General features: G+C 50.2%; 1 protein-coding gene across 1 annotated transcript in view; it reads left to right on the top strand.

Moving 5' to 3' along the window:
• The window catches only part of LOC147663828 (GATOR1 complex protein DEPDC5-like), a 585,638-nt gene that overhangs the window by 463,602 nt on the left and 94,895 nt on the right, over positions 1-27,141 (top strand). Inside the window, exon 40 of the mRNA XM_086950176.1 lies at positions 13,452-13,623. Coding sequence (XP_086806302.1) covers positions 13,452-13,623 — 172 coding nt within the window. The remainder of the gene's footprint in view (positions 1-13,451; positions 13,624-27,141) is intronic.

Below are 27,141 nucleotides of genomic sequence, written 5' to 3'. Positions count from 1 at the left end.
TGCGCAGTGCACAATCATGGCTCCCGGACTTCATGACTACTATGGGCTTTATCGATTGCTGGCGGCTTTTACACCCTGTCCAGCGGCAGTACACCTTTCATTCGGGCGCACACGGTAGCCTCTCCAGAATTGATTACATTCTGGCTCCGGCGGCTCAGGCATCGACCGTTTCTGGGGCTCGCCTTATGGCCAGAGGAATATCGGATCACTCCCCAGTTTGGGTATCCTTTGACTTTGGTATTGCGGCGGCGACTAGGGTGGCGCCGGTCAATCCTTGGTATTGCCGCAACCCCAGGACTCGGGACCTCCTTGCTAAAGCCATTGACCTGTATTTTACTGAGAATACAGGTATGGTAACATCGGCCCTTTCCCTTTGGGTGGCTTTTAAGACTGTCCTGAGAGGGGATGCTTTCTCCTTGATAGCCGAGGTGCACAGACGAAGGGATGAGGACATGGTACGGTTGGAGTCGGATATTGCAAGATTGGACTCCCAGTTGGCGCTGGGACCGACACCCGAACTGCTGAATTCTCTCTCCCTGAAGCAGTCGGAATATAAGGCCACTGCTACTGACGCTGCCAAGGCGATGGGCAGGGAACAGCAAGGGAGGATATACGATGCCGGTGACAAGGCGGGAAAGCTCCTTGCCTGGTTAGATAAGAACGAGTTGGCTTCCCGTGTAGTACCTGAGATTTTGGGCGATGACGGAGTGGTCGTTACTGACCCCAATGCTATCGCCTCGGCATTTGCCGATTACTTTGAGACGGTTTATACCTCAGTCTCCGCCCTGACTGAATCGGACTCGGCCTCCTTTTTGGAGAAAGTCGAGCTCCCTTGCCTGTCGGACACCGAGCGTGACGACATGGACCGGGGCATTACGGAGGACGAGGTGGCGCTAGCAATACGGTCCCTGCGATCCGGGAAGGCTCATGGTCCCAATGGTCTCCCGGTGGAGCTTTATAAGATCAAAACGGATACCATCGCAGTGCCCCTGAGGAGTATGTTTTTGGAAGCCCGGGAAGCTGGCGAACTACCACTAGACCAGCGCCTGGCCACCATTGTGGTGATACATAAGGAAGGGAAGTCTAGAGATCTTTGTAGATCATATCGCCCCATCTCCCTGCTTAATGCCGAACCTAAAATCATGGCTAAGTTGCTGGCCAACCGGCTCGTGGGAGTGATTGCAGACTTGGTCCATCCAGACCAGTCGGGCTTCATACCTCACCGCAATACGGCCTTAATCTTAGGAGGCTTCATGCCGTCATGGCGCGGGCGCACATGCTCTCCGAGCCAACTGTCCTGGCTTCACTGGACGCGACGATGGCGTTTGATTCTCTTGAATGGAACTACCTCTGGGCTGTGCTGTCCAAGTTTGGGTTTGGTCCTGATTTCATCAGTTGGGTCCGGCTTCTCTACTCCTCTCCGTTGGCCAATATAACGGTCAACGGTCGCATGTGTGCTTCCTTTGCCTTGCACAGGGGTACTGTCCATTGTCACCGCTCCTTTTTGCCCTTGCGCTTGAGCCGCTTGCTGCCTGGATCCGCACTCATCCTGATGTTAGTGGAATCAAGTGGTCACCGGGATTTGAGGACCGTGTTTCGCTGTACGCGGACGACATTCTGCTCTACCTTACCTCCCCTTGTCGGTCTTTGATTGTGGTGTTCGATGCGCTGGGTACCTTTGGTAGATACTCGGGCCTGGTCATTAATTGGTCCAAGTCCTACTTATATGTGCTTCGCGGAGACACTCCCCGTCTCGCGGAGACACTCCCCGTCTCCCTAGAGGCTGTGCGATACAGATCTCGCAGCAGGGCTTCAAATACCTGGGTATCTATGTTACAACGGATGCCCAGGCACGCTACGCTAACAACTTGCTCCCTCCACTGGCGCGCCTCCGGCGTGACGTGGAGGGTTGGAAAAGATTGCCGCTATCCCTGCTGGGACGAGCAGCGTTGTTCAAAATGATGTCCCTGCCGAGATTCTTATACGCGCTTCAAAACACGCAGGACCCAGTCCCTTCCAAATACTTCCGGTAGATCGAAGGTTTGCAGCGAACCCTTTTGTGGGAAGGTCGACTGCGTATTGCTGTAGTTAAGTTGACCATTCCGTGGTACGACGGCGGTATCGCCTTGCCCGATGTCCGCCGGTACTACTGGGCCTCCCAATTGGCGGCTCTTAATCATGGCTTTTACGGACCGGCGATAAGTCCAGGGTACGCCATGGATCGCTGGCTCATGAACGATGGGATGTACTACCGAGCACTGTACTCTAGATCTCTGGACCGGAAATTGACGGGCCCCACCAGGACCGCAGTGCATCTATGGAGGGCCGTTACGAAGGCACTGGGGTGGAAGAATAGGCTCACCATGGCAACTCCCCTTTACGATTCTGACTTGCTTGGTAGGTTATGGCACTCCAAGGGGTTTGATCGGTGGGATCTCATCGGCATTTCCAAGCTGGCTGATGTGATGGCCAGGGGGGAAATTAAATCGTTTGATGCTCTACAGACTGAGTTCCAACTGGGCGCCACGGAACACTTCAGATATGCGCAATTGAGGCACGCCCTTACATCCACCCTGCCTGTTGGTGAAAAAGTTCCCGAGTCATCCCCGCTGGAGGACAGGGTGCTGGACGGCCATATGCCGGACAGCGCCATCTCCCTGACTTACAAAAAACTAATTAATGTTCGAACAGACCTGTTGATGAAAGTGCGAGATCAGTGGATGAATGATGGAATTGAGATGGATGATGAGGACTGGCAGTGTGCGGTATCCTCCTCCAAGGAGGTAGCAATTTCGGCCAGGCTGCGCTTGGTTCAGCTGAAAGTGCTACACAGGGTGTACGTCACTGGCCCCAGGCTGATTCATATGGGCCTTTTCCAGGATGGCCTTTGCAGGAGAGGATGTGGTGCTCTAGCCACCTTTATGCATACCATTTGGGAGTGCCAGGTCATTGCCTCATTTTGGGAACGAGTGCATGCGGTCATGCGTGATGTGACTGGTGTTGATTTGCCTGCGGAAGCTAGACGTTGCTTGTTGAATGTGTGGGGTCCGACTGATTATAACAATGCTCAAACCCGCTGGGCCACACTGGGTAACATGGTGGCCAAGAGGGATATTGCTCAGAAATGGGGCGCTCCGACCCCCCCCCCCCCCCCCACTGTGAGTCTTTGGAAAACCAACATGGACTGGTGCATGCTTCGTGAGAAAACTGTCTACTTAGCCCGGGGTAAGCCTAAGATGTGGGGGATGGTCTGGGGGGCATGGAATTCGTATAGAGGCGATATTTGTGTACCCCCTGAGGTAGTCCGGCCGGAGGTTCGTCTCTCACCTTAGTTATTCCCTCTGCCCAAGTTTCACGTAGGATACTCCTGTTTCTTTTTCCCCCTCACAAATGTATGCTTTATTTGTTATGTATACTTCAAGATGCTGGAATTCCCACTCGTCCCCCTGGATATGTGCTTTACCGTTTTTTCATTCTCTTTTGCCTTGCCATCTTTTTCCGTTTTCCTCCCCTTCCTCTCTTCCTTTCTTCCCCTTGTTCCTTTCCGATTTCTACCTTGTTCTTAGGTTCACGTTAATAATATAAAATTAAACCTGACTGCTCCTTTTACTGTTTTTGTGCACACCTTGCGTTGCCTTCATAATGCTGCCTAGCCTCCGGGATGTACGGCTGAATAGCGGTGTACTTTGAATCACCAATAAAGGTTTTCCAAAAAAAAAAAAAAAGTTTGTGTTTTATTGCAGAGCTGCAGTTGTGGAGCAGACACCGCAGCTCTGTCTAGACTGTTTTGGTGACGGGGGCACTTGGCTTATGAAGGGTGATAGGGATATTGTACTTATACAAGGGTGCTGGGGAAGGTTTATGTGGATGAGTGGTTCTGACAGAGAAGATGGTCGGAACAGTGTAGATAGTAGGGTTACTTGGAGATGAGAGTGGAAGAAGGGTGGCGTTCGAGGGCTTGTGTGAGTCTGCGATGGTTAAAGACGACAGGTTATGCTCGGCTATTATGGGGTGTGGGGGCGAGGTGCATCTCGTGGGAAGGTGTGTGTTTTCCAAAAGAATTGAGGTGTATGGAAAAGTGGAAATCTTGGAGCTTAAAAGTGAAATGATAGCTTCAAGTTGGGAGATGGAGGTGATAAGAGAGCCTAGCTTATTTTCCAGAGATAGTAGGGCAGAGCACGGAATGTTTGGTGGCTCGATGGAAACAGGAGGGAGTGTAATTGGCGGTGGAAGTCGGGGAGAGGTGGGGGAACGGGAGGGGAGTTGGGGGTATAGGGTTCATAGGTGGGGAAAGGTGGTGGTTGAGAGCGGGCGTTGGTGCATCAGAGGTGAAAGGAGAGTTGTCTTTGTTGGCGTTGCAAGAAGGATAGGAATTAAGGACATAATTAGGGGGAGATAGGTGAGGATCAAAGCGGTGGAGCGGAAGGAGAGGGGAGGGATGTGTGGAGTCATAGGAATTAAGGAGGTTTGGGAGGAAAAGGGGGAGGTGGTTGGAGAGATCCTGTCAGCTAGGTGAGGTGGCTGTGACGGAACAGGCATCTGGCAGAGTGAGGGGGGTTGGGAGATAGGGATGTTGAAGAAAGGAAGTGGTTCTGCTAGGCCCGAGGGAGGGAAAGGGTTACCAAGGAGGGAAAGGGGGTAGCACAACATTGCTAGGGGAGTTGGGGGAAGGAGAGAGATGCAATGGGTTTGTGGAGAAATCGGGGTGTATAGCGAGGGGAGGAGTGGGTGGAGAAGAGAAGGGAATAAGGGGAACGTAAGAAAAGTTAACTAGGGGAGAATGTTGGAGGAAAGGTGGACTAAAAAGGGGGGTGGCAGGTAGGGATAGGGGGGAAGAGATGAGATTGGAGTACCGGGACGGTGCGGATTGGACGAGGAGCGTATTAGCTAGAGGTAAGGCTGAAGTGATGAAGGGAGCGGGCATACTGTGAGTGGGGAAGAATGGGAGAGGAGGGCACAGGGGAGGGAAGAGGGTCGACCTGTGACTCCCGAGGGTGCAGCCTATTGGAGAGTAGGGGGGGTCAGGAGAGGAGAAAGGGAGTAATGGGTGGAGCTAGATGAAGAGTCAAGGGATAACCCGGTCGCAGAGGAGGGGAGTAGGGAAGGGAAGAGGTGGTCAAAGAGAGAGAGACAGGTGTCTTTGGCTTGGATCATGACAGTACCGTTGTTATAGAGTGATATAGTGAGGGAGCCGTTGAAACACGCAGAGGGGGGGAATTTTTAGCTGTTTTTCCGTGAGTGATAGAGGAGGAGGAGGTGACGTTAAGGGAATTCTATAAGCTGATGGACCAAGAGGGGATGTCCTGAGTGAAAAAAATGAAATCGTTTTTGAGCCTCCCCTACTTACCATTGTAAAATTGATCAACAAAAAGGGAATCAGGAAAACATTCAATAGTATTATGCTTGAATAGTTTTGCTGAAGCTTTAGTCAGGTTGCGAGGATACATTATTTTGTAGCAATTGATTCCAGACTTAACTCGAGTGGTGGCCATGTTAGGAAAATGAGGAGGAGGAGGGTGAAGGGGATATGAGAAGGGTGTTACTATGAAAGCGGTGGTGAGGAGAAGTATAAGGACAAAAAGGGGGCATATATTCCAGACGTCGGGTGAGGATATCTGAACTAATGTGCAGTCCGGGAAGTGAGGCGATTAGGAACATGTTGTTACTTCAGAGAAGGAGAAGATGGGGGCATATTTTCCAGTAGTCAAGAAAGCTTTGCTGCTTGGGAGTCTCAATGTTTTCGCTGGTATTTGATGGGCCCTTCATCTAGGTAATCACATAATATACATGGTGCCACCTGTCACTGGATCATATTTACAAGGGAATTGTTTACATATGACAGGGCCAACTGGACCACTGTCAGAACCATCACAAAGCGAACTTAGTCAAAGAAAAACAGATCATAAACGTACAACCAGTAACCACTGGTGATCACTGTACTTAGCATCAGCCTGTAACATACACCACATTAGGCGCCAAACGCACTGTACGCCCATAATCTCAACAGTCTAATATTGGACCCTAACCTTTTAAGTATCACTAATATTAGGGGCATAAAGCACAGGGTGGAACAAAATCTCACTAGCATAAACCATAACATGAAAGACAACCTCATAATCATAAAAAACACATTTAGAGGTAACCAGAACAGGGTGCGTAAATCATACTACATGAAATACATTTCCTTGCACCAGATAATCACATTGGGGCCTGGCGCCCAACAAACCTCCCAGTCCCACTGGCCATCTCAAAGGGGGCTCATATACCCTGTATCCAGAATGTCATGGCTGCTGCCAATGCAGCGAAAGTCCAGGGTGCGCCCTTGCGCAAACCTAAGCGTTGCAGCTGGCACTAAGTGCTGCACAGCTGTGAAGGGATGGGGCAAAGGAGTGCATCTCACTCCTAACTCAATCAAAACTGCCCCCAAGGATTAAATGGTCTAAACGGTGCAGCTGGAACTACTTGCAACCCCTTTGGTATTTTTAAGCAAGTTTGACATGATCCTCTAAAAAAACTGCTGCCGCAGAGGCCAGACCAAACGGCATGCAGCAGTATTGGAAGGCCCCAATAGGGGAAACAAAAGCAGTGAGGTGTCTAGATGATGGGTCAAGAACCACCTGGTGATAAGCTGATGCCAAGTCCAATTTACTAAACCACTTTGAACCATTGCTTAATGATAGCATGTCTGGAATCTCTGGAAGGGGATCTGAATCGATCCAAATATTTTATTAAGACTGCGCAAGTCTACACAGACACGAAGCTCACCATTTTTATTTTTGGCAACGACCAAGGGAGATACCCAAAGAGACAATTCTATTGGTTCAATGATTCCTTTCTTACAAAGACCATTGAGCTCCTGTTCTAATTGCTCCCTAACGCTAAATAGAACGTTTCTAAGCCTATGCTTAACAGGTATAGCGTTATCTTTGACCTTAATACCAGGGGTGAATCCTTTAATTAATTAATTAATTATGTTCTTATATAGCGCTGGAATCACTCCCGAAGGGGTACCTCTGCGCTTCGACCGCTGCGAAACCCTTCCTGGCTTCCCTGAGAGATGGTCCCTTAATGGGTATCTCCAGGGTGAGACCAGGCATCCCCGGCGGTCTGGTGGGGCCATTAGTGAAGATGAGGCAAGCTAGTGCCCAGAGTTGCCGAGTGTGATCGCTGATCAGAGTGGGCACCGAGGCGAGAGAATTATCGAGTCCGCTGACCCTGGTCCAGAAACCTGCCGCGTCGGGAATCGAACCCTGGCCCCGGGCCGTCCTCTGCTCTCGGGTCTGCCGCCTCTAACCAGTGAGCCACACTACTTCACTTTAACCTGTCCAAGACCATCACCAAATACAGAGGGAAAACGGTCAGTCAACATGTCAATAAAATCATCCGAACGAAGAATAGAAACCTGGTCCCTTGTGCCTGGCCTAAGTACCATCTTAAAAAGTCCCTGGTGGAACCACCCAAGGATGTTTAAACCCTTGATAGCTACATAGACTTTACCGAAAATCTTTCGTCCTCTAAATTCCAGTGAGTCCTCAAAATACCCCGCTAGTTCAATGGTCCTCCCTTCGTATGAAACTGGAGATCTATCTGGAGGTTGTAAAGGACGAGTTCCCCAAACTTCTTTGAATCTTTCTTGTGTTAACATAGTTATTCTAGCACCCGAGTCAACTAGCAAACAAACTTTCTTGTTACCAATCTCAACATCAACATAAGGATCTACACATTCCGAGTATTTATTAGAATCAGTGTTCATATCACCAACCACAACAACCATGTCCCTCAAATCATCTTGTATGTTGCTAAAATCATCAGATTTGGATTCAGATACAGAAACATTCGCAACAGAAGATGTGTTGGTGACTTGTTTAGGATCTTGGGGAAAAGACATGTTGCGCTTCCCATTTTGACAAACTGTTGCGAAATGTCCCAGTCTCCCACATACTCTGCAAATTACATTTTTAGCTCGACAAGGGCTTCCTGAATTAAAATGAGGAAAATTACCTCATTTAAAACAAAAATTAGTTTTTTTGAAAAACTTGTTTTCAGGTTGTCAACAAGTATTATTTTTAACCTCTTTGTACCTTACAACACTGACAGATTGATCTTTCATGGATGTGGATGAAGATTTCTCATCGAGTTGCTTCACCAAAAATGGTGAGAGTTCGATGCTTTTTGCTACAGGAATAGTCTCCTCAAGAGTGGGATTCCCTAAAGAGAGTAACGTCTGTTGGATGCTCTTGTCAGTGCACTTGCAAATATACTGGTCTCTTATCAGCTGATCGCTAAACCCCTCGAACTGACATTCCGCACTGAAAATGCGCAGTGCAGAAATTAAATATTCCACCTTCTCTCCATGCCTCTGTTCTTGCTTAAAGAATGTATGCCTCTCAACGACTAGACTGGGTTGAATGTCAAATCGTAATTCCAACTTCTTGACTGTTTCCACATATTCATCAATTTCTTCTTCATCGGCTGCACGTACTAAAGGGGGTAAATGTTTAAAAATAGATCTCACTTCAAACCCCAAAACAATTAGCAAGAGACATTTTTTTCTCTCAGCCCTGTAACGTGAACCACCAATAGCACCAATATAAGTAATAAAGGCATCATACCATTTTTTCCATGAGATGGGATGTTCACCCGGCATCTCAAGGAAAGGTGGAGGTGGAGAAACTGCCTGCATATTAAAAGTACAACTCTAGATAACAATGGTCTAAAAAAAAAACAAATTTTACAACTGTTAGAAAAATATTAATTTTCTAAAGAAAATAATATTAATTTCCAATAGAACATTTCACGCAAAAACATATACATTATATGATGTGCTAGGTGAGCGCATCTCAGTGAATAAATCAATGTATTTCGTCAGGTGTGCGCATCACCGTGAAGATATCATGTTCGCTGTTGTAATAATCTTGATTATGCGATATACTATGCGCTTGGTGTGTGCATCACTGTGAATAAATATAATTTGCGCCAGGTGTGCGCATCACCATGAAGGTAATCTTTCACTCTTGTAGTAATGTATTGCGGGAACGTTACCTAAAATGTAAATGGTGTGCGTGTCACCGATAACAAGCATGAAAGATTCAGACTTGAAACAACATGTGCAACCAGGTGAGCGTGTCACCGATAAAAAGCACAAAGGAAGTTGGATTTTGACTCGAAACAACATGTAAACAGTTGTGCGTGTCACCAATGACAAGCACCAAGGATATCTACTTGCCGGTAAAAAGAAAATGACACTTGCAGGGTTTATGTCTACTCCGAGGAAATATGACTCTCGCAGGGTGTAGGAAGGTGGATACCTGACTATGGTTACCCCAGATTTTTTGCCTAGTGTTTAGCTGGTTTTCGACTTAGTTGGCCTGGGACCCTGCTAATCAGGGCACCAGGCTATCTGCTCTTTCTGTAAAATGGACTCCATGTACCTTAGGTACATCTCCAATTGGATATTGGGTCACCTTATCAGCCCCTGTACAGTGTACTATAGGTACCCAGGGCATAGGTGTATCCAAGGCCTACCAGGGGCTGCAGCATATCTTTTGCCACCCCTGGCTGGCTATCCAAACTGACACAACTGGCTGATCACTCAGCTGGGGCAAGGTGGTGTAATCACCCCTTGCTTAGATATAGTATACCTATATCTAAACCTATATCTGGACACATATACACCTATAAGTCACTCCTTTGGCAGGCCTTAACAATCCTGGAGGCAGAGAGCTTGGTTTTATGTGAGATGGTGCTCTAGCATGAGCTGAGCCTGTCTGCAGCTTTCGGAACCAAGTCCCTTAGCTGTTCTGGGATATTGCCATACCATATACTCTTAAGTGCATTATAATCCTCGCGGTTACTTGCTAACTTTGGTTTGGCTTTATTAAAACATGTCGTGTAAGGTATCATACGCTTTGGAATGCTACCCCCTCGCCAGTCCTGCGACGGGGTAGCATTCCACCCTTCTAGAGGGAGAAGACATGTTACTTTGCTTAAACGCAGTTAAATCTAACCAGAGCCTCAGCATCACAAAATGAATGCTGCTGCCACCGACACAAGTCTAGCCTCCTGCTGCTGACCGAAACTCAGGCAGGGGAGGCCTGGACAAATGGTATCCTGTCACAGGGAGGTGTTACACCACCCCAGACAGGAGATAGTGGATTCGGGCAGGGAGGGCTGAATGAAACTAGACAGTTTCTGGGGCGCACAAGGCGTCCCATGCATAGTCCAGTTCAAACCGGTGCTGGGGCACTCCAGCCCCAGCTCTGGCGCGAAACTGGACAAAGGGAAAGGGGTGTAACCACCCCCTTCCTGGGTCCCACCCATAGGAGGGACCTAGCAGGTGATCCAGCCCCTTTATTTGGAATAAAGGTAGGAGCTGTGCCAATGCAAACGAGATCATCCTGACTGAAACTTTGAAACAAAACTCTGGACCTTTCGACATCCTACTCAACGTAGAAGACTGAAGAATCTCCCTTGTGGTCAAGGAGTGGCCACCCTGTGCAAGCAGGCACCATCAGCGCATCGAGACTTCCTTTGTCCTTGCTCCCGCCGGAGCTCGAACGACAGAGACCGACAAGACCTGGACTCCCAGACTTCCAACAGCCCGATCCACAGTCCTAGCAAAGCTTAGATCCGTGGAGGCGACGTGAGATGTGGGACCGGCCATCTTGAAAAGTCGACGAAGTGCTTCCTGCGCAGCTCCCGAGGCTCCCTCAACGGTGTGCTTTGGGGTTTGAGAAGCCCCAGCCCCGAGCAGCCTGTGCTTCAAAGATCACTTCTCCACACTCTCCGAGTGCTGCGTGGGGCCCCTTTGCACTTTTCCTGCTCGACGTGTTGTCCGGTCGCTTGCTCGTTGGCTAGTGGCCTCTGTGACGACGATCCATCGAGCCTACACTGCTGGTCTGGTTGGTCCAGACTGTCCCCAGCTCCTCTGAAAAGGAGCCACCGATCTGACCTTCCCGGTCCGATCAAGAAGACCTCTTCGAGTCCTGCGTGGGTTGACTTTGCCAAGGCTTGGTGACTCCGATTCGAGTACAGACACTGCTGATAGCAAGAGCCTTCGTGGGACAGCTTGTGTTCACCAGCTGGTCATTATCGATCCTTCTTGGTCCACGTGGCAGCGGAGACAAACTACTCGACAGCACCTGATCGCAACCCGACATTGCCTGGTTCCGTCCTGGTTCCATCCTAGTCACTGGCTAGTGACTCAGACTCTGTCCCCTCTGCTTTCAGGTACTCTTCATCTTTGATCCACCCTTGGATCCAACCGGACTCTTCTCTCCTGGCCGCCTGCAGCATCTTTTCCTGCAGGCTCCATAGAACTTCACGAAGAAACCAGACACACTTTGGCACCTATGCACCTGCTTCCTGTGGGTGAGGTAACAATATAACTCCAGTGCTCCTGTAGTGGTTTACACCTTTAGTGTCCTAGTTCTAAGTGGCTAAGTTCTAGTCCAGTCGGAAGTCTCCTAAACCTATCACTTTCTGATTTTTACGCACCATTGACTTGTATTGGAAACGCGGTTGCCTATAGACACTGCACCCGCATCCTGTGGGCCTCCTATGTCCTAACCTTCGTTAGTCCAGTGTAGGCCCAGCAATTCCCCAGGCCCTAGGCCTTACCATTGTTCGTGACGTGGTACTTATACCACTTTTTTAATATATGGTTTGAGGGGCCACCCGGCCTGTCCATAATTGTGCAGCTTATTGTATGGTATACTGTGTTCTTTGTTTAACGCGTGTGCTTCTGTGCTCATAAAGAGTATAGGGGATTATTCTAGAAATAAATACATATATTTTGTAATATATAACTTGTGTGGTGTCCTTTCATTTGGTATTTAAAAGGATTGCATATGGTAAAACAGCTAGCTTCACATGCCTTCTTGAGTTTAGCCTAAGACTGCTTTTGTCAATGCTACCCCTAGAATAGCTGGTCTATAAGGTTGATCACCATAAGGGTCGTTTGGACTGGTGCAAGGTGCTCACTAGAATAGTGATCATCATATACCAGGCAAACTTCTCACACAGGGTTTATTTTAACTCCGATGAAATGTCCAGAAGATTGCTGTAACACCAACCACAAGATGGCTTCGACGTCGAGCATGAACACAGACGTAGTCAATTAAAAAATGGCGTATACTTTTTTTTAATGCGCAAGTGAACGTTGCTTGAAACGCCCAAGATGGCGTGAAAGGAAGTCTAAAACCTCAACCTCCTTATGACGTGCTGTGACAAGGGTTAACTCTATGCCCTCTTCTTGCCGCTGCCGCATATATATTTTTTTATTTCAAGGAAAGACAGTACCTCAATGCCTTCAGCTCCAGCGATATTTTCTCTCGATCTCACCAACGAAGACAAGGTAATGACTGGATCGACAAGAATGCGCCGACTCGCTGATGAAAGCAGACACCAGTTATCGATAGTCGCTACGCAATTTGTTGTGACTGAGACCATTCAGGATGTAAGTTGCAGGTGAAGTTTATTGATGCTAACGGGTGCTGCGCAGCAGCCGGCCCCCAGCCCTCACAGTTCTCGTAACGGTCAATATTCAAAGCCTAACATTCCAAAGAGAATGCCAGTGACCAGAACATCATGGCGCAGGCATTCTCAACCTTAAAGAAGACACTACACATGGGCCCTGGGCTCAATGTGCCACTGGAATCAAGCTATCCTGGCTGATGAGGGGTGAAACCCCGAAACAGGACCAAGGATGCTTGTTTCCGGACCAGGGAGGACATGGCTTGGCAGTTCGGGCTGGACTGTTCCCATGAGGCACAGGTTCAAGACTGACTTTCATATGGCCAGGTCTAAACTGGGGTGGCATGGTGAGCCATCGAATGATGGGTTTAACCCAGATCTCTTGACTGGGGGTGAATGTTTTAATTTGTTCTGCATTCTGTTCATCAATTGTGTGTCTTTTGCTTTCTGATTAATGGTTAGCAAGACTACATGCACACCTGTCCATAGCTCTCCTTCATTCCACTCTAGGCATTGGTGCAGCTACACAATCATAGTAACATATGGAGGGCATTCCACTACTCATTGTGATTGATGCCAAAACACGTTCCACATAGGCAAACTCTTAACCCACATCCTACCAGCCAGACAGAACAATACATTAAGGAAAACCTAATGTGTTATATTCCAGACTCCTCTTCGATCCGCTACACACTTAGCTGAACAAACCAATGTCAGAATAAGGGCACCATGCTATTCAATCCCACACATCAACAGAATTCTTGCCACATAGGCCAACTGCAATCCCCTACCTGCCATCATGTGCTTCTGTTCCTCCTCTGGGATATTAAAAACGCTATAAATTAAACTCCAGTAGAATTCAGTCATCTGTGTAAAAGACCTGTCTTCTCTGTTTTGCTTCAATCTGCTACAGGACTGTGCCAGTATCTTTATTATCATCTGCAAATGACTTACCTTTTCTTTATCTCCTCTCTTAGGTCCAGGGATGGCATCGCAAAGCCACATCCTGTGGATTTTTATTGGTCCCAGTTTTAGAAGGACCCTTTGCACTGCCTAGTTACCTCTATGGCGATCCACTCCGTGCCCAGCTCTTTATTCCTTTGAATGTCAGCTGCCTGCTCAAAGAGGGCTCGGAACACCTATTTGATGGTATGTAGCCAACCGCGAGAACAACTCTCTCCTTCTGACATGTAAATTCATCTGTGTTCTCAAGTCCTTTTCTTTTAAGTGGAGCATGTGAGGGCCACATGCAGCTGTTCCTCCCATCTTTCCTGAAAGCAGTGAAGCATCTACATACTCTTGATCTTAGCAGATAACAGAACTGAAGAACAGAGATCGGGTCTGTTTCATAAAGATAAGGGTAAAAATATGGGTGGAATTCTACAAATATACCTGACTGTACTTTCACAGTTCACTAAACTGGTGTAACAATATTCCTTGAAACCCAAGCTAGGTGTACGTTTCCAGACATACTATCCACCTGTCGGGTGACTTTTTGGAAGGCTCTGTTATCCCCTAGTGAGGATTTGTACACAGTGTACAATTTCACACCTGGGGTAGGGCATCTGAATGTGCAAAAGTCCGTTTTTTAGGTCTCGTGGCATTTAACAGCGCGAAGCGCTGTTTCGCCAGAGACCTATTGTGACCGACGCAGCTTTCCAGGAGACAGCACCTGGCCGTTCGCATTTGCTCTCTGAGAAGGCGATTTGAGCGGCCACGCGCTCGCGAACGCGCTCGCTGTGGCCAGCTGCTGTCTCCTGGGAAGCTCCAACACCACACACGCATGCGCATACACAGAGACACACACACACGAGCGCCCATGCACGCACGCGCACATACATACAGAGAACCCACCCCCGCCGTCGCAAACACACACACAAGTGCACCGACCCTCCCCCCCCAAAGTAAGGCCCACTTACCGCCACTCCGGACTTCAGCCGCCACCGCGGGGCTCTCCCTCGGGCATGGGAGCCCCGCGTCACCAGCACTGCTTCTCTCCGTGGCACTCCGTGGGCGCGTGCACGAGCTTCTAAAGACGGAAGTCCCGCCCCACAAAAGGTTTCGGTTTCGTTCACGTCTGAATCGCTGGGAGCGTGTGGTGAGTACCCTTCATTTACAACCTGCCCTTCGCCAGGGATATCGTTTCTCTTATCAACGCTTGTTTTCCTGGGAGACGACCAGATGAGTGATGGTTTGTTCAAGTGTAGTGAGGGCTGAAGGTGCATAGTTTTGTTAAGGAAAGTGAGAAATTATAAATGTGCTGCTACATTTTTCAGTTGCATCAAAGGCCTAGCTGATGAAAAGAGTTGGAAATCGCCGGCGCGTGTGTTCTTTTATCTCTGGCAGACGTCTGAGGCGCCATGTTCTAGCTCTTGTTTCAGTGACATGCTCATCTGGAGAGGTCGGAGGCCCCCTCAAAATTGGTTATCGGTGGGATGCCGGCTTCGCGTTGCCTTGGTACTTATGTCTATAACAACCTGCTAAATCAATGTTAAGAGTGTTCAAGTTGTCAGTATCGTTCTATGATTAATTGCCTCCCTCATGGATTCTTCCGAAGGTGTTAATTTTGTAATGGTAATGGGCTTGAAGTGCCATCAGATGTGATTGAATGCATCCCTCAGTGCGAATGCTGGTGTGTGCCTTTTTATTTTCACCTAATGTTAGTCTGAGCTCACGTTAAAACTAACATTGGAGTGATTTTGAAGAGTGTTTTGTTATTTTATTCGATTTACCTGGACTTAAACCCTTGCCGTGAAAATTTCCTTCTAGCAGGCAGCAACTGTGTAATATAAATTAACTTGAATATTACACCGCCCTGTTTTATTTGATGTTCTATGTATTTTTTATAGGGAAATTCCACCATTTACATGGTCTAGTAGTGCTTTCGGAATCTGGGCACACTTTACTGCTCTCTCTATGACTGGAGTCGAAGTGCGCTTTGGTCGTGCCACTTGATTGTGTGATGTAAACTGAAGGTGAATCATGTTGGATAATGGCTGGTAAAGTTAGGATGATGAATTGTTTAGAAATAGATTATATTGAAAAATGTCCGGTTAAATCGTGATGTTGCCTTGCAGCACTTCAATAGAGTTTTCTTACCACTGAGGGGCCCAAAGTGTTTCTTGGTGATAGAGTAAGACACTACTACTTTTGTTGTGTGTGTGTGTGGCTGGTAGTGTTTACATTTTTTTTTGTGCTTTCTATTTGAAGTCATGTGTGATGCTCCAAACTTGTTACAGCACACTTGTATTTGCAATCTGCACTTAAGCATGGTGTGAAGGTGAACATTTCGTGAGGGATAGTCACATTTGCATATACCTACCCACCCTAATTACTAACCAAACAGCTGCTCACCTACCGCCGACCCTAATGGCCCCACTGCCCTGCTTAACGCCGGCCTTATTACCAGTTCCTCCTGCATCCCGCCCCTCTCACCTTCCCTGCTTACAGCAATCTCCCCTCTCACCTGCCCTGCTTACACTTTGACCCTTTCACCTGCCATGCTTATAACCATTTCCTCTTCCCTGCCTACAACAATCGGCCCCTCTCCACTGCCCTGCTTTGAACCACATCCTCTCACCTGTCCTGCTTACAACAATCGACCCCTCTCGCCAGCCCTGCTTCTAACCACCTTATCTTGCCTGCTCTGCCTATAATCGGCCCCTCTCCTCTGCCCTGCTTACATCCACCCCCCCTTCCCTGTGTACAACAACCGGCCCCTCTCCTCTGCTTTCAACCACCTCATCTCCCCTGCTTCCAACCACCTCCTCTCCCCTGCCTTTAACAATGGACCTCTCTTCGCTACCCTGCTTACAACCACCACCTCTCACTTGCCCTGCTTACAAACGGCCCCTCTGCCCTACCCTGCTTACAGCCACCATCTCTCACCTGCCCTGCTTACAAACGGCCCCTCACCTCTGCTTACCTGACACCCACCCCCCTCGGGATGGCGCAGACCTGCTTCCCAGCCAACGGCTCTTGCGCCTCATCCTCTCGGCATCACTCAGAGGCGCAGCGACCACTGGTGCAGCAGGTGCAGTGGCACCGGATCCCAAGCGGCGCCTTAAACCCTGACAATCGCTCATTTTAACCCCCCCCCCCCCAGCAGTCGCAGGGCCCGTTTTCCATGTTTGCACCAGAGCCCGGGGCATAATCTCTACGGTATTTACCTGCACCAAGACATTACCAGACTTGCCTCGCCTCCAAAGTGGACACCCCTCTCTTAAGCCAGCCAGTGTGCGTCGTGACTCGACGTCACAAGGTGCCTGTGGGTCAAGTAATGCCCTTTGGGGCAGGTAGGGTACCTTTTAAGCTGCACTGAACGAACGAGCACATTTGTTTAAATTAACAAGTGTGCAATTTTAATTTTGCACCCGTGTTTAACACGTACAAAAAAACCTTTAATCTATAGGATAGGTAGAGACAGGTTTTTTACACAAGCTGGCGATGTTTAAAAATCTCACAGACAGTCTCGCCCCACCCTCCATCTCTCGCCTCACCCTCCATCACTCGCCCAGACTCCATCCCTCGCCCCACACTCCATCCCTCGCCCCACACTCCATCCCTCGCCCCACACTCCATCCCTCGCCCCACACTCCATCCCTCGCCCCACACTCCATCCCTCGCTCCACACTCCATCCCTCGCCCCACACTCCATCCCTCGCCCCACACTCCATCCCTTGCCCCACACTCCATCCCTTGCCCCATACTCCATCCCTTGCCCAACACTCCATCCCTCGCACACCCTCTATCTCTCTCTCGCCCTCCCTCTATCTATCTTTCGCCCTTCCTCTATCTATCTTTCGCCCTCCCTCTATCTATCTTTCGCCCTCCCTCTATCTCTCTCGCCCTCCCTCTATCTCGCCCTCCCCCTGCCTCTATCTCTCTCTGCCCCTCCCTCTAGCTCTCTCTCCCCTCCCTCTATCTCTCTCTCCCCCTCCCTCTATCTCTCTCTCACCCTCCCTATATCTTTCGCCCTCCCTTTATCTCTCTCCCTCCCTCTATCTCTCTCTCCCCCTCCCTCTATCTCTCTCTCCCCCTCCCTCTATCTCTCTCTCCCCCTCCCTCTATCTCTCTCTCCCCCTCCCTCTATCTCTCTCTCCCCCTCCCTCTATCTCTCTCTCCCCCTCCCTCTATCTCTCTCTCGCCCTCCCTCTATCTATCTTTCGCCCTTCCTCTATCTATCTATCTATCGCCCTCACTATCTATCCTATCACCACAACATCACTATGCGCTACCAAAATGCTTATACGTACAACAGTAACTTGCAATATTATTATAATATAATATTATTGCCAACATTGCTTAATATTTTGCAACAGCTATCATCTTGAAAATCATCTTTATACACCAATACAGACTTTGCTACAAATTTTATGCAACACATTGTCATATACAATGGCAATAACTCAAACTTTAATGCTGCGAGACCTATTGCATTGCAAATGCTTGTTTACTTTACATGCCTAACCTTCTTTCCCATGGAGAAAGTTCTTTCGCAGTAAACTATCTATGGGGAGGACAGGTGGGAGTTCAGTTTGTGAATGGCATTCATTAATTACAAGGGCTCCCACAGCCTGTTCCATCCACTTCCCACACCTTGTTTGGCATTTACTACTACAGATTTTTCTGTATTCATGACTGAAAAATACGCAACATTAAAACAATGTATCTGATAGAGACATCTGGCCGCAGAATCCTTAACTTTTGAATTCTCCCCAGGCGTCATACAGCTCCGTATTTATGTCGACACCGCGTGACATCAGCGGAGTAATATGAGTCCACTCCGGTGCATGGAAGTCAGTTTCTTCTTTTCCACCCTGCAACGCGATCCGGAGAACCGGCCTACCTTTAAATTCTTTGTCGATTGAAACTGCTTTTTTTACTCATGTCTTCAGGCTTACAGCCTTGTACATGACAGATGTCGGCTACGGACCCTCATTCAGTTTGCATGTGGTGTTTGGGAGAACACCACAATACCAAAGATTGCGGCTCCTGTCGGAAGCTGCAGCCGAAGACGCTTAAGGAACGTCGAATTAGACTCCTGGCGACACCGTACTCGGGGGCTTTGCGACGGCCTCGGTTTTTTTTCCTCGTATGGAGTGGCTGTTCATAGGGCTGTTCCAGGAGCCAGAGTTGTTCCCGTGGAATTCATTTGCCATCGACATTTCAAGGTAAGCTAAAGCAGTTGAAGTCACAGCACCCCCGAATTAGCCACATGGAGACTCAGTCTCTTATGGCTCCTCCCATTCACCTGTTAAAGAAACGGTACATGACAAAAAACAACTTCAATCTGTTCAATTCTTTGTGCTATCCAAAAAGTAAGATCCTCATGATTCAGAAGACGTTTGTCCATCACTGAGTTAATCATGAAGGGACTAATCACAAGACCCCCAGCCTGAACCGGTGCCTGAGGAGCAGCTCCAGCCAGAGCTACCAAAAGTGCTTGAGACATAAACTGTATGACTCATCTATGAAGATGTACTAACTATGTATATAGCAAACCTACCAAACCATAGCTACCTGGTCTGTTTTGGACAGTTTTACACCAGATGCTATTGAGATTATTAGGATGTGGTGTAAAACCGTCCAAAACAGACCAGGTAGCCCTATCAATAGACAAGAGACCCATTTGAACAACAGAGACCGGGTGGGGAAGGGCGGCATTAAACCAAATGGTATGCTTCAAGGACGTCAATGGAACCTCAATCAACTCATATGGACGATACGCTGCCCGAGGAGCAGCGGCCGTGTACGTATGAAAACAATTATCATTAGCATTAACTGCTGGAAATGTAACCCAAGAATAAAATACCTCAAAGCGGTATGCTGTATCGGGTTCCACTATGAAAATAAAGGTCGCCCCCGCATTGGGGACCCAGACTTAGTCAAATGTTGCGTAACCGCCATACATCTATGCGCCGCAACAGCGACTGGTTGCGCCATATTATATAGAAAGTCAAAGAAAATGGTAGCGCAAAATGGGTCTAAGAAACCTTTTAGAATTCAAGCTTGAAAAACCTATAGAAATAGGTCTATTCCCAAACTGTACAAGGCACAGCCCATCCGCCACAGGTGTCTCTGTGAAGCTTCGAACGGGTATTGTGGATGAGCACAACCACTACTCAGTGGGCCTCTGATAAGTACCTGACCAAACATTGGTGGCACCATGTTGCAGGGATTTTGCGCAAACACAGAACTATGCATAGGATTATGGGACCTTGGTATATATGGACTAAGTCATCCTACTACCTTAGTACCCATGAGCCAAGAACAGACTAGCTATAGTGTCTCTCTTGCTCTCCTACTCACTTACAGAGGAACAAGTGATTAGACCCCAGAACACAACACTTCCGACTCGCTCAGGAATCGCGGTTACAAGACACACCCTTTTGCTCACACTCTTGTACGTGTCCACAATAAGAGCTGACAGAGACACATACAAGTATAAAATATTTATGTTCAATAACGTGCTCTAATATGCAGTATACGTGCCATAATAAGCAGAAAAATGCATAACACAAATACGGTCAGCAAAGCGATTAATCAGTAGAGCATAAAAAGAGCTGTCATAGTGAGAGACAGAGTAGCCTAACCTCCCTTCCCTTGCATAGATGCAGGATGATTATATATATTAAAAGATCTCTGGTTGTTATCTGCAGACATTGTACCTCAGTGTATAGGCAATAGTTCTACATCATAGGTGTTGTCATGCTCCTCTCCCTGGAACGGTCCCTCTCCAAGTGTGTCCTACCTATCCGTGTATTCCGATAAGACCAAAGTACATATTCCCAAACAACAGCTGTAACTGTATGTTTTGTCTAGGTGCTAGGGCCGGACCAGAGCAGAATAACTAGGGGCATTGTTGTTCGACCTTGTTCGCATGTTCAGACTAAATCCCAGGAACCTGCAAAGCGTGAAAACACAGCAGTGGGTTCTCATGTGAAAGTATCAAATAAAATATTAGCAAAATAAGCTCATGTAGTAACGTGTGCAAAGCATTGGACAGTCTACAGCATGCTCATGCTAACTTAGGGAAGGCGCCAATGTCTCCATGGGTCACGTGACAGTTGGTGTCACCCAATATGGTATTCCTGCGGTTAGCAGATTTTATTATTTCAATACTGTCGATGACAGGTTGTGTTGCACAAGGATACCTATTTTCGTTCCCATTTTTCCTCTGATGATGGGCTTCATGCTCAAGAGGTCATTTGCTTGTGGTATTTTCTTCCAGTTAGGAAGTTTCCCCATCTCACCTGCTACTTTGGAAACATTTTGGTATGTTGGTAAGCATTTCTTCTGACTTTCGTTATCTCTTATAGAGACATCTTGTTTATGCCCTCGGTGCGAGCTTCTATACAGAGAGAATGCTTGTACTTTTCGGCTACTGTGAGTTTCCAGTTCGGTGAAATTTACACTCTTCTCGGCAGCCAATGTTTCTGACCTGTCCGAGGTTCCCACTAGGACATTCTTTTTTGATCTGTCCTTCAGTTGTTACGGCCCTTTTTGCTTTTTTTGGCAGGGTACACTTTTCATTGAATTTCTATTGTGCACGGCTGGTTTTCCTTTCAGTTGTACCACTCTTTTTTTTTTATATATTTCTTTTTATTATAGCAAGGCATCGCAGATAAGAACCACAGTACAGAAGAAGCACTTTCCCACATCACATTTCATCTTACAATGGGGGGTGAACAGGGTACATACAAATCAAGAACTCACGGGGATGGGAAAATATCAAAAACAGAATCTCTAGGTGGCCCACAGATCTCCCCCCTATATTGGTTCCAAGACACCCAACTGACGCCCACTTTCGAGGTCCGCCTCTCGCTACCTAAACAGTCTTTTCACGAAACATACACCAGTCCAGGTCCTCTTTCCATCCCTCAAGGGTAGGAGTCAGCTCGGATCCCCAATGCTGAGCTATATTTCTTTTCGCTATCATATAGCCAAGTGTTGTCCATTTTGTCTGCGCCTAATTAAGATCAATGAGCTCCCAAACATTAAGGAGGCATCTCCTCGCCTCCGGCAACAATGCTACCCCCAACACCTCGCGCATAGTGTCGTGGATCTTACCCCAATACTCTACAACACACCAACATCTACTACTCTTTTTGATGGTGGTTATACCAACTCTGCCATGTTGTGTAATCCTTGCCTGTGCATTGGCTCTTGTTCCCTTAATATGTTATCTTCTTTCTTGTAGCCTTTACCTATGGCATGGTCCAGATCTCTGTTTCGTATTCTTTCGAATACTTATATTGGCAATTGTTACCTCCGTGTTTGAGGCATGCCTGCTGTAGATAAACATGCTCTGCATACTCCTGCCAAGTTTTTTTTATTCGAAGAAGTCATTTCAAGTCACAAGGTAGGTTGACTCCTCCTTTCAGTGATAGGTGGCATTGGGCATCGACTCTATTGTTAGATTGTTTTCTTTCCGCCATCCGGTTCAAATGTGTATTGCTGCACTATTATTTGAAACCATTAATTAGGATCCCTTCAGTACTTAATTCACTCTACCCTCGTCGGCATTGTTTTGATCACGTCTTCTATCATCCGGGTGTCAAAATTTGGAAAACTTTAATTATAAAATTGCACGACTCTAATCACAGCCTTCGGGCCAAGCCCGTTTTGTTTTTCTGAAAGAAACACGTTAGTGTTAGATTCCTTACCTTAGAATATCCCCAGGCGTCAGTCTGGATCCGGAAACTTTTGCGTAGCAGTACCCCTGCGCGTCGGTAGGCGTCGTCTGCAGGCGTCCCCTGCGGCTCCGCATCCGTCGTCGGCGTCGTGCGCCGTGATGACGTCGCCTGAGTATATAGACGCCGCCTCCGCGCGCTGACGTCAGTTCTTCTTTTTTCCGCGCCAGTAAGCGCAGATCCGAAGAGCAGTACTCCGGTCTTTTGACCAAGTTTGATAACTTTCTAATCTCTTTTTGGTGCCTGGTAGGATGCCCGGTTTCAAGAATTGTGACGGTTGTGACCGCACGATGTCGGTCACGGACCATCACCGACTCTGTCTCCGGTGCCTGGGCCCCGACCACGACGTGGACACCTGCGTCGACTGCCGGGCTCTCACTAACAAGGCTAGACGGGAGCGGTCCCGCAAGCTACTTGAGCTCCGGGTGTCGGCCCCGCATCGGGAGCGGTCCCGGTCCGGCCGGAGGTCCAGGGAGCGTTCGAGGGAGCGGTCGCGGAGCCGCGCCGAGCGCTCCGGAAGTCGTCACCATTCGTCGGGCTCTTCAGGTAAGAAAAACAAGAAGTCGGGGCGTCGTCATCGTACCCCCGACTCCCCCGACGCGGCCGGGGGTTCGGGTGACCCCAACTCCGCGGCTCCGCGAGAGTCGCCGGCGCGGCCTGCCCCATACCCTCCGGTCCCTGGGCAAGGTGCGACGCCTGAGGAGATTGAGGCGTTCCTCATGGCCATGAGGGCGCTCAGTTCTCCGACGTGGCCTACGGCGCCTTCGGGCCCAGTGCTACCGTCTGAGGACCCTAGCGGGTCGGGTGTCCCTGGCTCGACGCCATCGGGTGCTCCGGCGCCGTCGACGGCTCCGACCCCAGCGCCGCAAGGGTCTTCGGGGTCGACGCCGGCTGGTCTGCCGACCGCTCCGGCGCCGATTCCATCGGGGATACCCCCGACGCCGTCCCCGCGCGGCGCTGGTTCTCCTGTGCCGGCTTTGGCCGGCGCCGGGGCTCCGGCGCCGGCTCCGGGCGGCGCCGTCCCCATACCCTCCCCGAATCCGGACGCGGAGTCGGACTGACGTCGCTCGACACCGGGCTCGACGCCGATGGGGCCTGTGAACCCCGAGGAGCCGGTCTACATCGTTGACTCCAAATATGGAAATGATGAAGAGTACGGGGAAGGTTGGGAGGGGTCTGAGGACCCTCTGTCACGTGAGTGCCAGTATGACGTGGACTGGACAGGTGAATTGGGGGATGCCAGTGGTCTGGACGACTCTCCTAACCCTGGCTTTGTCTCTCCTCCTTCCGTGGCGTCGGAGGAGGGAGCTGCTTATTCAGCGGTGCTGATGAGGGCTGCCAAGGCCTTACACCTTGAGCTCCCCGTCACGGCCGTGAGGCCTAACATCCTCACTGAGGTCTTCAAACCGCAGTCATGCCCACAGGAGCCACTGCTGCCGTTTAACGAAGCCTTGTCAGACGTTCTGTTGGGCACGTGGTCCAGGCCCGCTTCAGGTTCGCCTGTTGATCGGAACATGGCCAGACGCCACCGTCCTTGTCCGGACGACCCCAAGTTCCTGTCCACCCATCCCACCCCCGAGAGTCTGGTGATCCAGGCCTCAACCTCCCAGACCGCATTCCCGTCGGCCCCGCCCGACCGGGAATCTAAGAGGTATGACCAGTATGGCAAGAAGGTCTTCTCGTCCCTGAGTTTGGGACTGCGGTCTTGCAACACCGCTTGCCTCTTGGGCCGCTACACCCACTCTGTGTGGGATACGGTCGCGGAACTGCTGCCAGAATGCCCCATGGAGGTGCGGGCAAAACTCGGCAAGGCTGTGGCTGAGGGCCGAGATGCAGCAAAATATTCCATACGGTGTTGTCTTGATACGACCGACTCGCTAGGCAGAGCGATGTCCACGACGGTGGCGATTCGTCGCCACGCCTGGCTGAGATCCACCAACTTTTCGGCAGATGTCCAGAATGCCTTGATGGACATGCCGTTCGATGGCTGTCGCCTGTTTGGTGACAAGGCGGACCACGCGCTGGAACGCTTCAAGGACTCCAGGGTCACGGCCAAGTCCTTGGGTCTCTCGACCCAGCGCCAGCAAAAGGGTTCGTTTCGCTCCTTTCGTGGCCAAGGAAGGGGCGTCCCCACACGTGCTGCCAGCCACGCGCCGCAACAATCTTTTCAACGCGGTGGCGGCCTTGGTTTCGGTCAGGTTGACGCTGCGGCTGCTGGGGCTGATGGCTTCCTGTATCCTTCTGGTGCATCACGCCAGGTGGCGGATGCGGGCTCTGCAGTGGGACCTGAAGTTTCAGTGGGCCCAGCATCAGGGCAACTTGTCCGACCACGTCTTGATCTCGGAGGGCACTGCGAGACAACTGCAGTGGTGGCTTACGGACCGCGATTGGGTCAGAGGCAGATCCCTCTCCCTTCCCCAACCGGAGCACGTTGTCGTGACGGACGCGTCCCTCCAGGGCTGGGGTGGCCACTTGGGAGAGGCAGAGATCAGAGGCATCTGGTCTCCGGCGGAGTACCGGCTCCATATCAACCTGTTGGAGCTACGGGCGATTCGTCTAGCACTGAAGGCATTCCTCCCCTTTGTCAACGGGAGTGTAGTGCAGGTGTTCACAGACAACACCACCGCCATGTGGTACTGCAACAAACAGGGCGGGGTGGGGTCGTGGACCCTTTGCCAGGAGGCTCTGCGCCTCTGGCAGTGGCTGGAACGTCAGGGCGTGACTTTGACGGTTCAACACCTGGCAGGTTCTCTGAACGCCAGGGCGGACGAACTCAGCCGTCGGTGCTCGATGGATCACGAATGGCGTCTGAACTCGGACGTGGCGCAAGGCCTCTTTCTGCAATGGGGAGAGCCTTGGTTAGATCTATTCGCCACAGAAGAGAACGCGCAATGTCATCAGTTCTGCGCATTGGAGTTTCCAAGACGGCACTCGCACGGCGACGCCTTTCGGCACGAGTGGAGTTGCGGTCTGTTATACGCCTTTCCGCCTATACCACTTCTGCCCAGAGTGCTGAAGAAGATCAGGCGCGACCGGGCCCAAGTTATCCTTGTGGCTCCGGACTGGGCTCGAAGGTACTGGTATCCCGAGCTACTCAGCATGTCAGTCGGTCCCCCGATCCGCCTGCCCCTTCAGGAGGACCTTCTGTCGCAGCAGCAGGGGACGGTCCTCCACCCGAACCTGTCCAGTCTCCACCTCCATGCTTGGAGATTGAGCGGCGGCAGTTGAGGCCATTTGACTTGCCTCCTGAAGTCTGTGATGTAATTCTGGCAGCCAGGCGTCTCTCCACAAAGTCGGTATACGCCTGTCGGTGGAACAGATTTGTGGCATGGCGCACAGCAAAGGCTGTGGATCCTCTCTCTGCCCCTCTTTCCGAGGTTCTTCTTTTTCTTCTCTCTCTTGCCCAGCAGGGCTCTGCTCTGGGCACTATAAAGGGCTACCTTTCGGCCCTTTCAGCCTTTCTAAGGCTTCCTGATCAGCCTTCTTTGTTCAAGTCCCCAATTGTAACGAGATTCTTGAAGGGCATCACACACATGTATCCGCCTGTTCCGTTTGTGATGCCTCAGTGGGACTTGAACCTGGTTCTAACCTTTTTGATGTGTGCTCCCTTTGAGCCCCTTCATTCTTGTCCTCTCCGTCTCCTGACTTTAAAGACGGCTTTCCTGGTTGCCATCACCTCTGCCAGGAGAGTGAGTGAGCTCCAGGCTCTTTCTGTCCAACCTCCTTTCCTGTCCATGGCTGTCGCCTGTTTGGTGACAAGGCGGACCACGCGCTGGAACGCTTCAAGGACTCCAGGGTCACAGCCAAGTCCTTGGGTCTCTCGACCCAGCGCCAGCAAAAGGGTTCGTTTCGCTCCTTTCGTGGCCAAGGAAGGGGCGTCCCCACACGTGCTGCCAGCCACGCGCAGCAACAATCTTTTCAACGCGGTGGCGGCCGTGGAAACCGCCGTGGAGGCGGTCGGGGTCAACGGCGGGGTCAGGCCACACCTCCCCCCGCAGCATCTGCCTCCAAATCCTCCTAGTCCGTGCTTTCAGGCCCATGTGACGCCAGTGGGTGGCAGGGTTCGCCATCACCACGCCCGCTGGCGCACAATCACATCGGACAGGTGGGTGCTGCAACTCGTCCGAAGGGGCTACTCCCTCCCCTTCGAGACCACTCCTCCAGCCATGCCACCGCAGAACCACCATGTGTCGGGGGACCACTTGACACTTCTGCAGGAGGAAGTTACGGCCCTCTTGGCCAAGGGGGCCATCGAGCGCGTTCCTGGGCCAGAAGTAGGGCGTGGTTGCTATTCCCACTACTTTCTGGTGCCCAAGAAGGACAAAGGGGGCCTACGTCCTATCTTGGATCTACGGAACGTCAACGGCTTCCTCCGGAAGGAGAAGGTCAAGATGTTGATATTAGCTCAGGTCTTGGCTGCTCTAGACCCGCAAGACTGGATGGTAGCATTGGACTTGCAGGATGCGTATTTTCACATCCCCGTCCTGCCGGCCCAGCGGCGTTACCTGCGGTTCACGGTAGGCCAGGAGCACTTTCAGTTTATCGTGCTCCCCTTCGGCCTTACCAGCGCCCCACGGGTGTTCTCAAAGGTGATGGCGGTGGTCGCAGCCCATCTGCGCAGGTTAGGGGTTTCAGTCTTCCCCTACCTAGACGACTGGTTGTTGAAGGCGGGCTCGCCCCAGACAGTCGTCCACCACCTTCAGATGACGGCAGACCTCTTGCACGGCCTGGGGTTCTCCATCAATGTGCCGAAATCACACCTGTGTCCCTCTCAAAAGCTCCTTTTCATCGGAGCGGTTCTGGACTCGGCGCAGTTTCGGGTTTATCCTCCGGAACGGCGGGTCCGTGATATACAGGCTTTGATTCCCATCTTTCAGCCGCTATCCCGGGTTTCGGTCAGGTTGACGCTGCGGCTGCTGGGGCTGATGGCTTCCTGTATCCTTCTGGTGCATCACGCCAGTTGGCGGATGCG

This window comes from Lissotriton vulgaris, unplaced genomic scaffold (assembly GCF_964263255.1).
Source record: "Lissotriton vulgaris unplaced genomic scaffold, aLisVul1.2 SCAFFOLD_474, whole genome shotgun sequence".
NCBI lineage: Eukaryota > Metazoa > Chordata > Amphibia > Caudata > Salamandridae > Lissotriton > Lissotriton vulgaris.
This window is presented reverse-complemented; position numbering and strand designations above follow the sequence as displayed.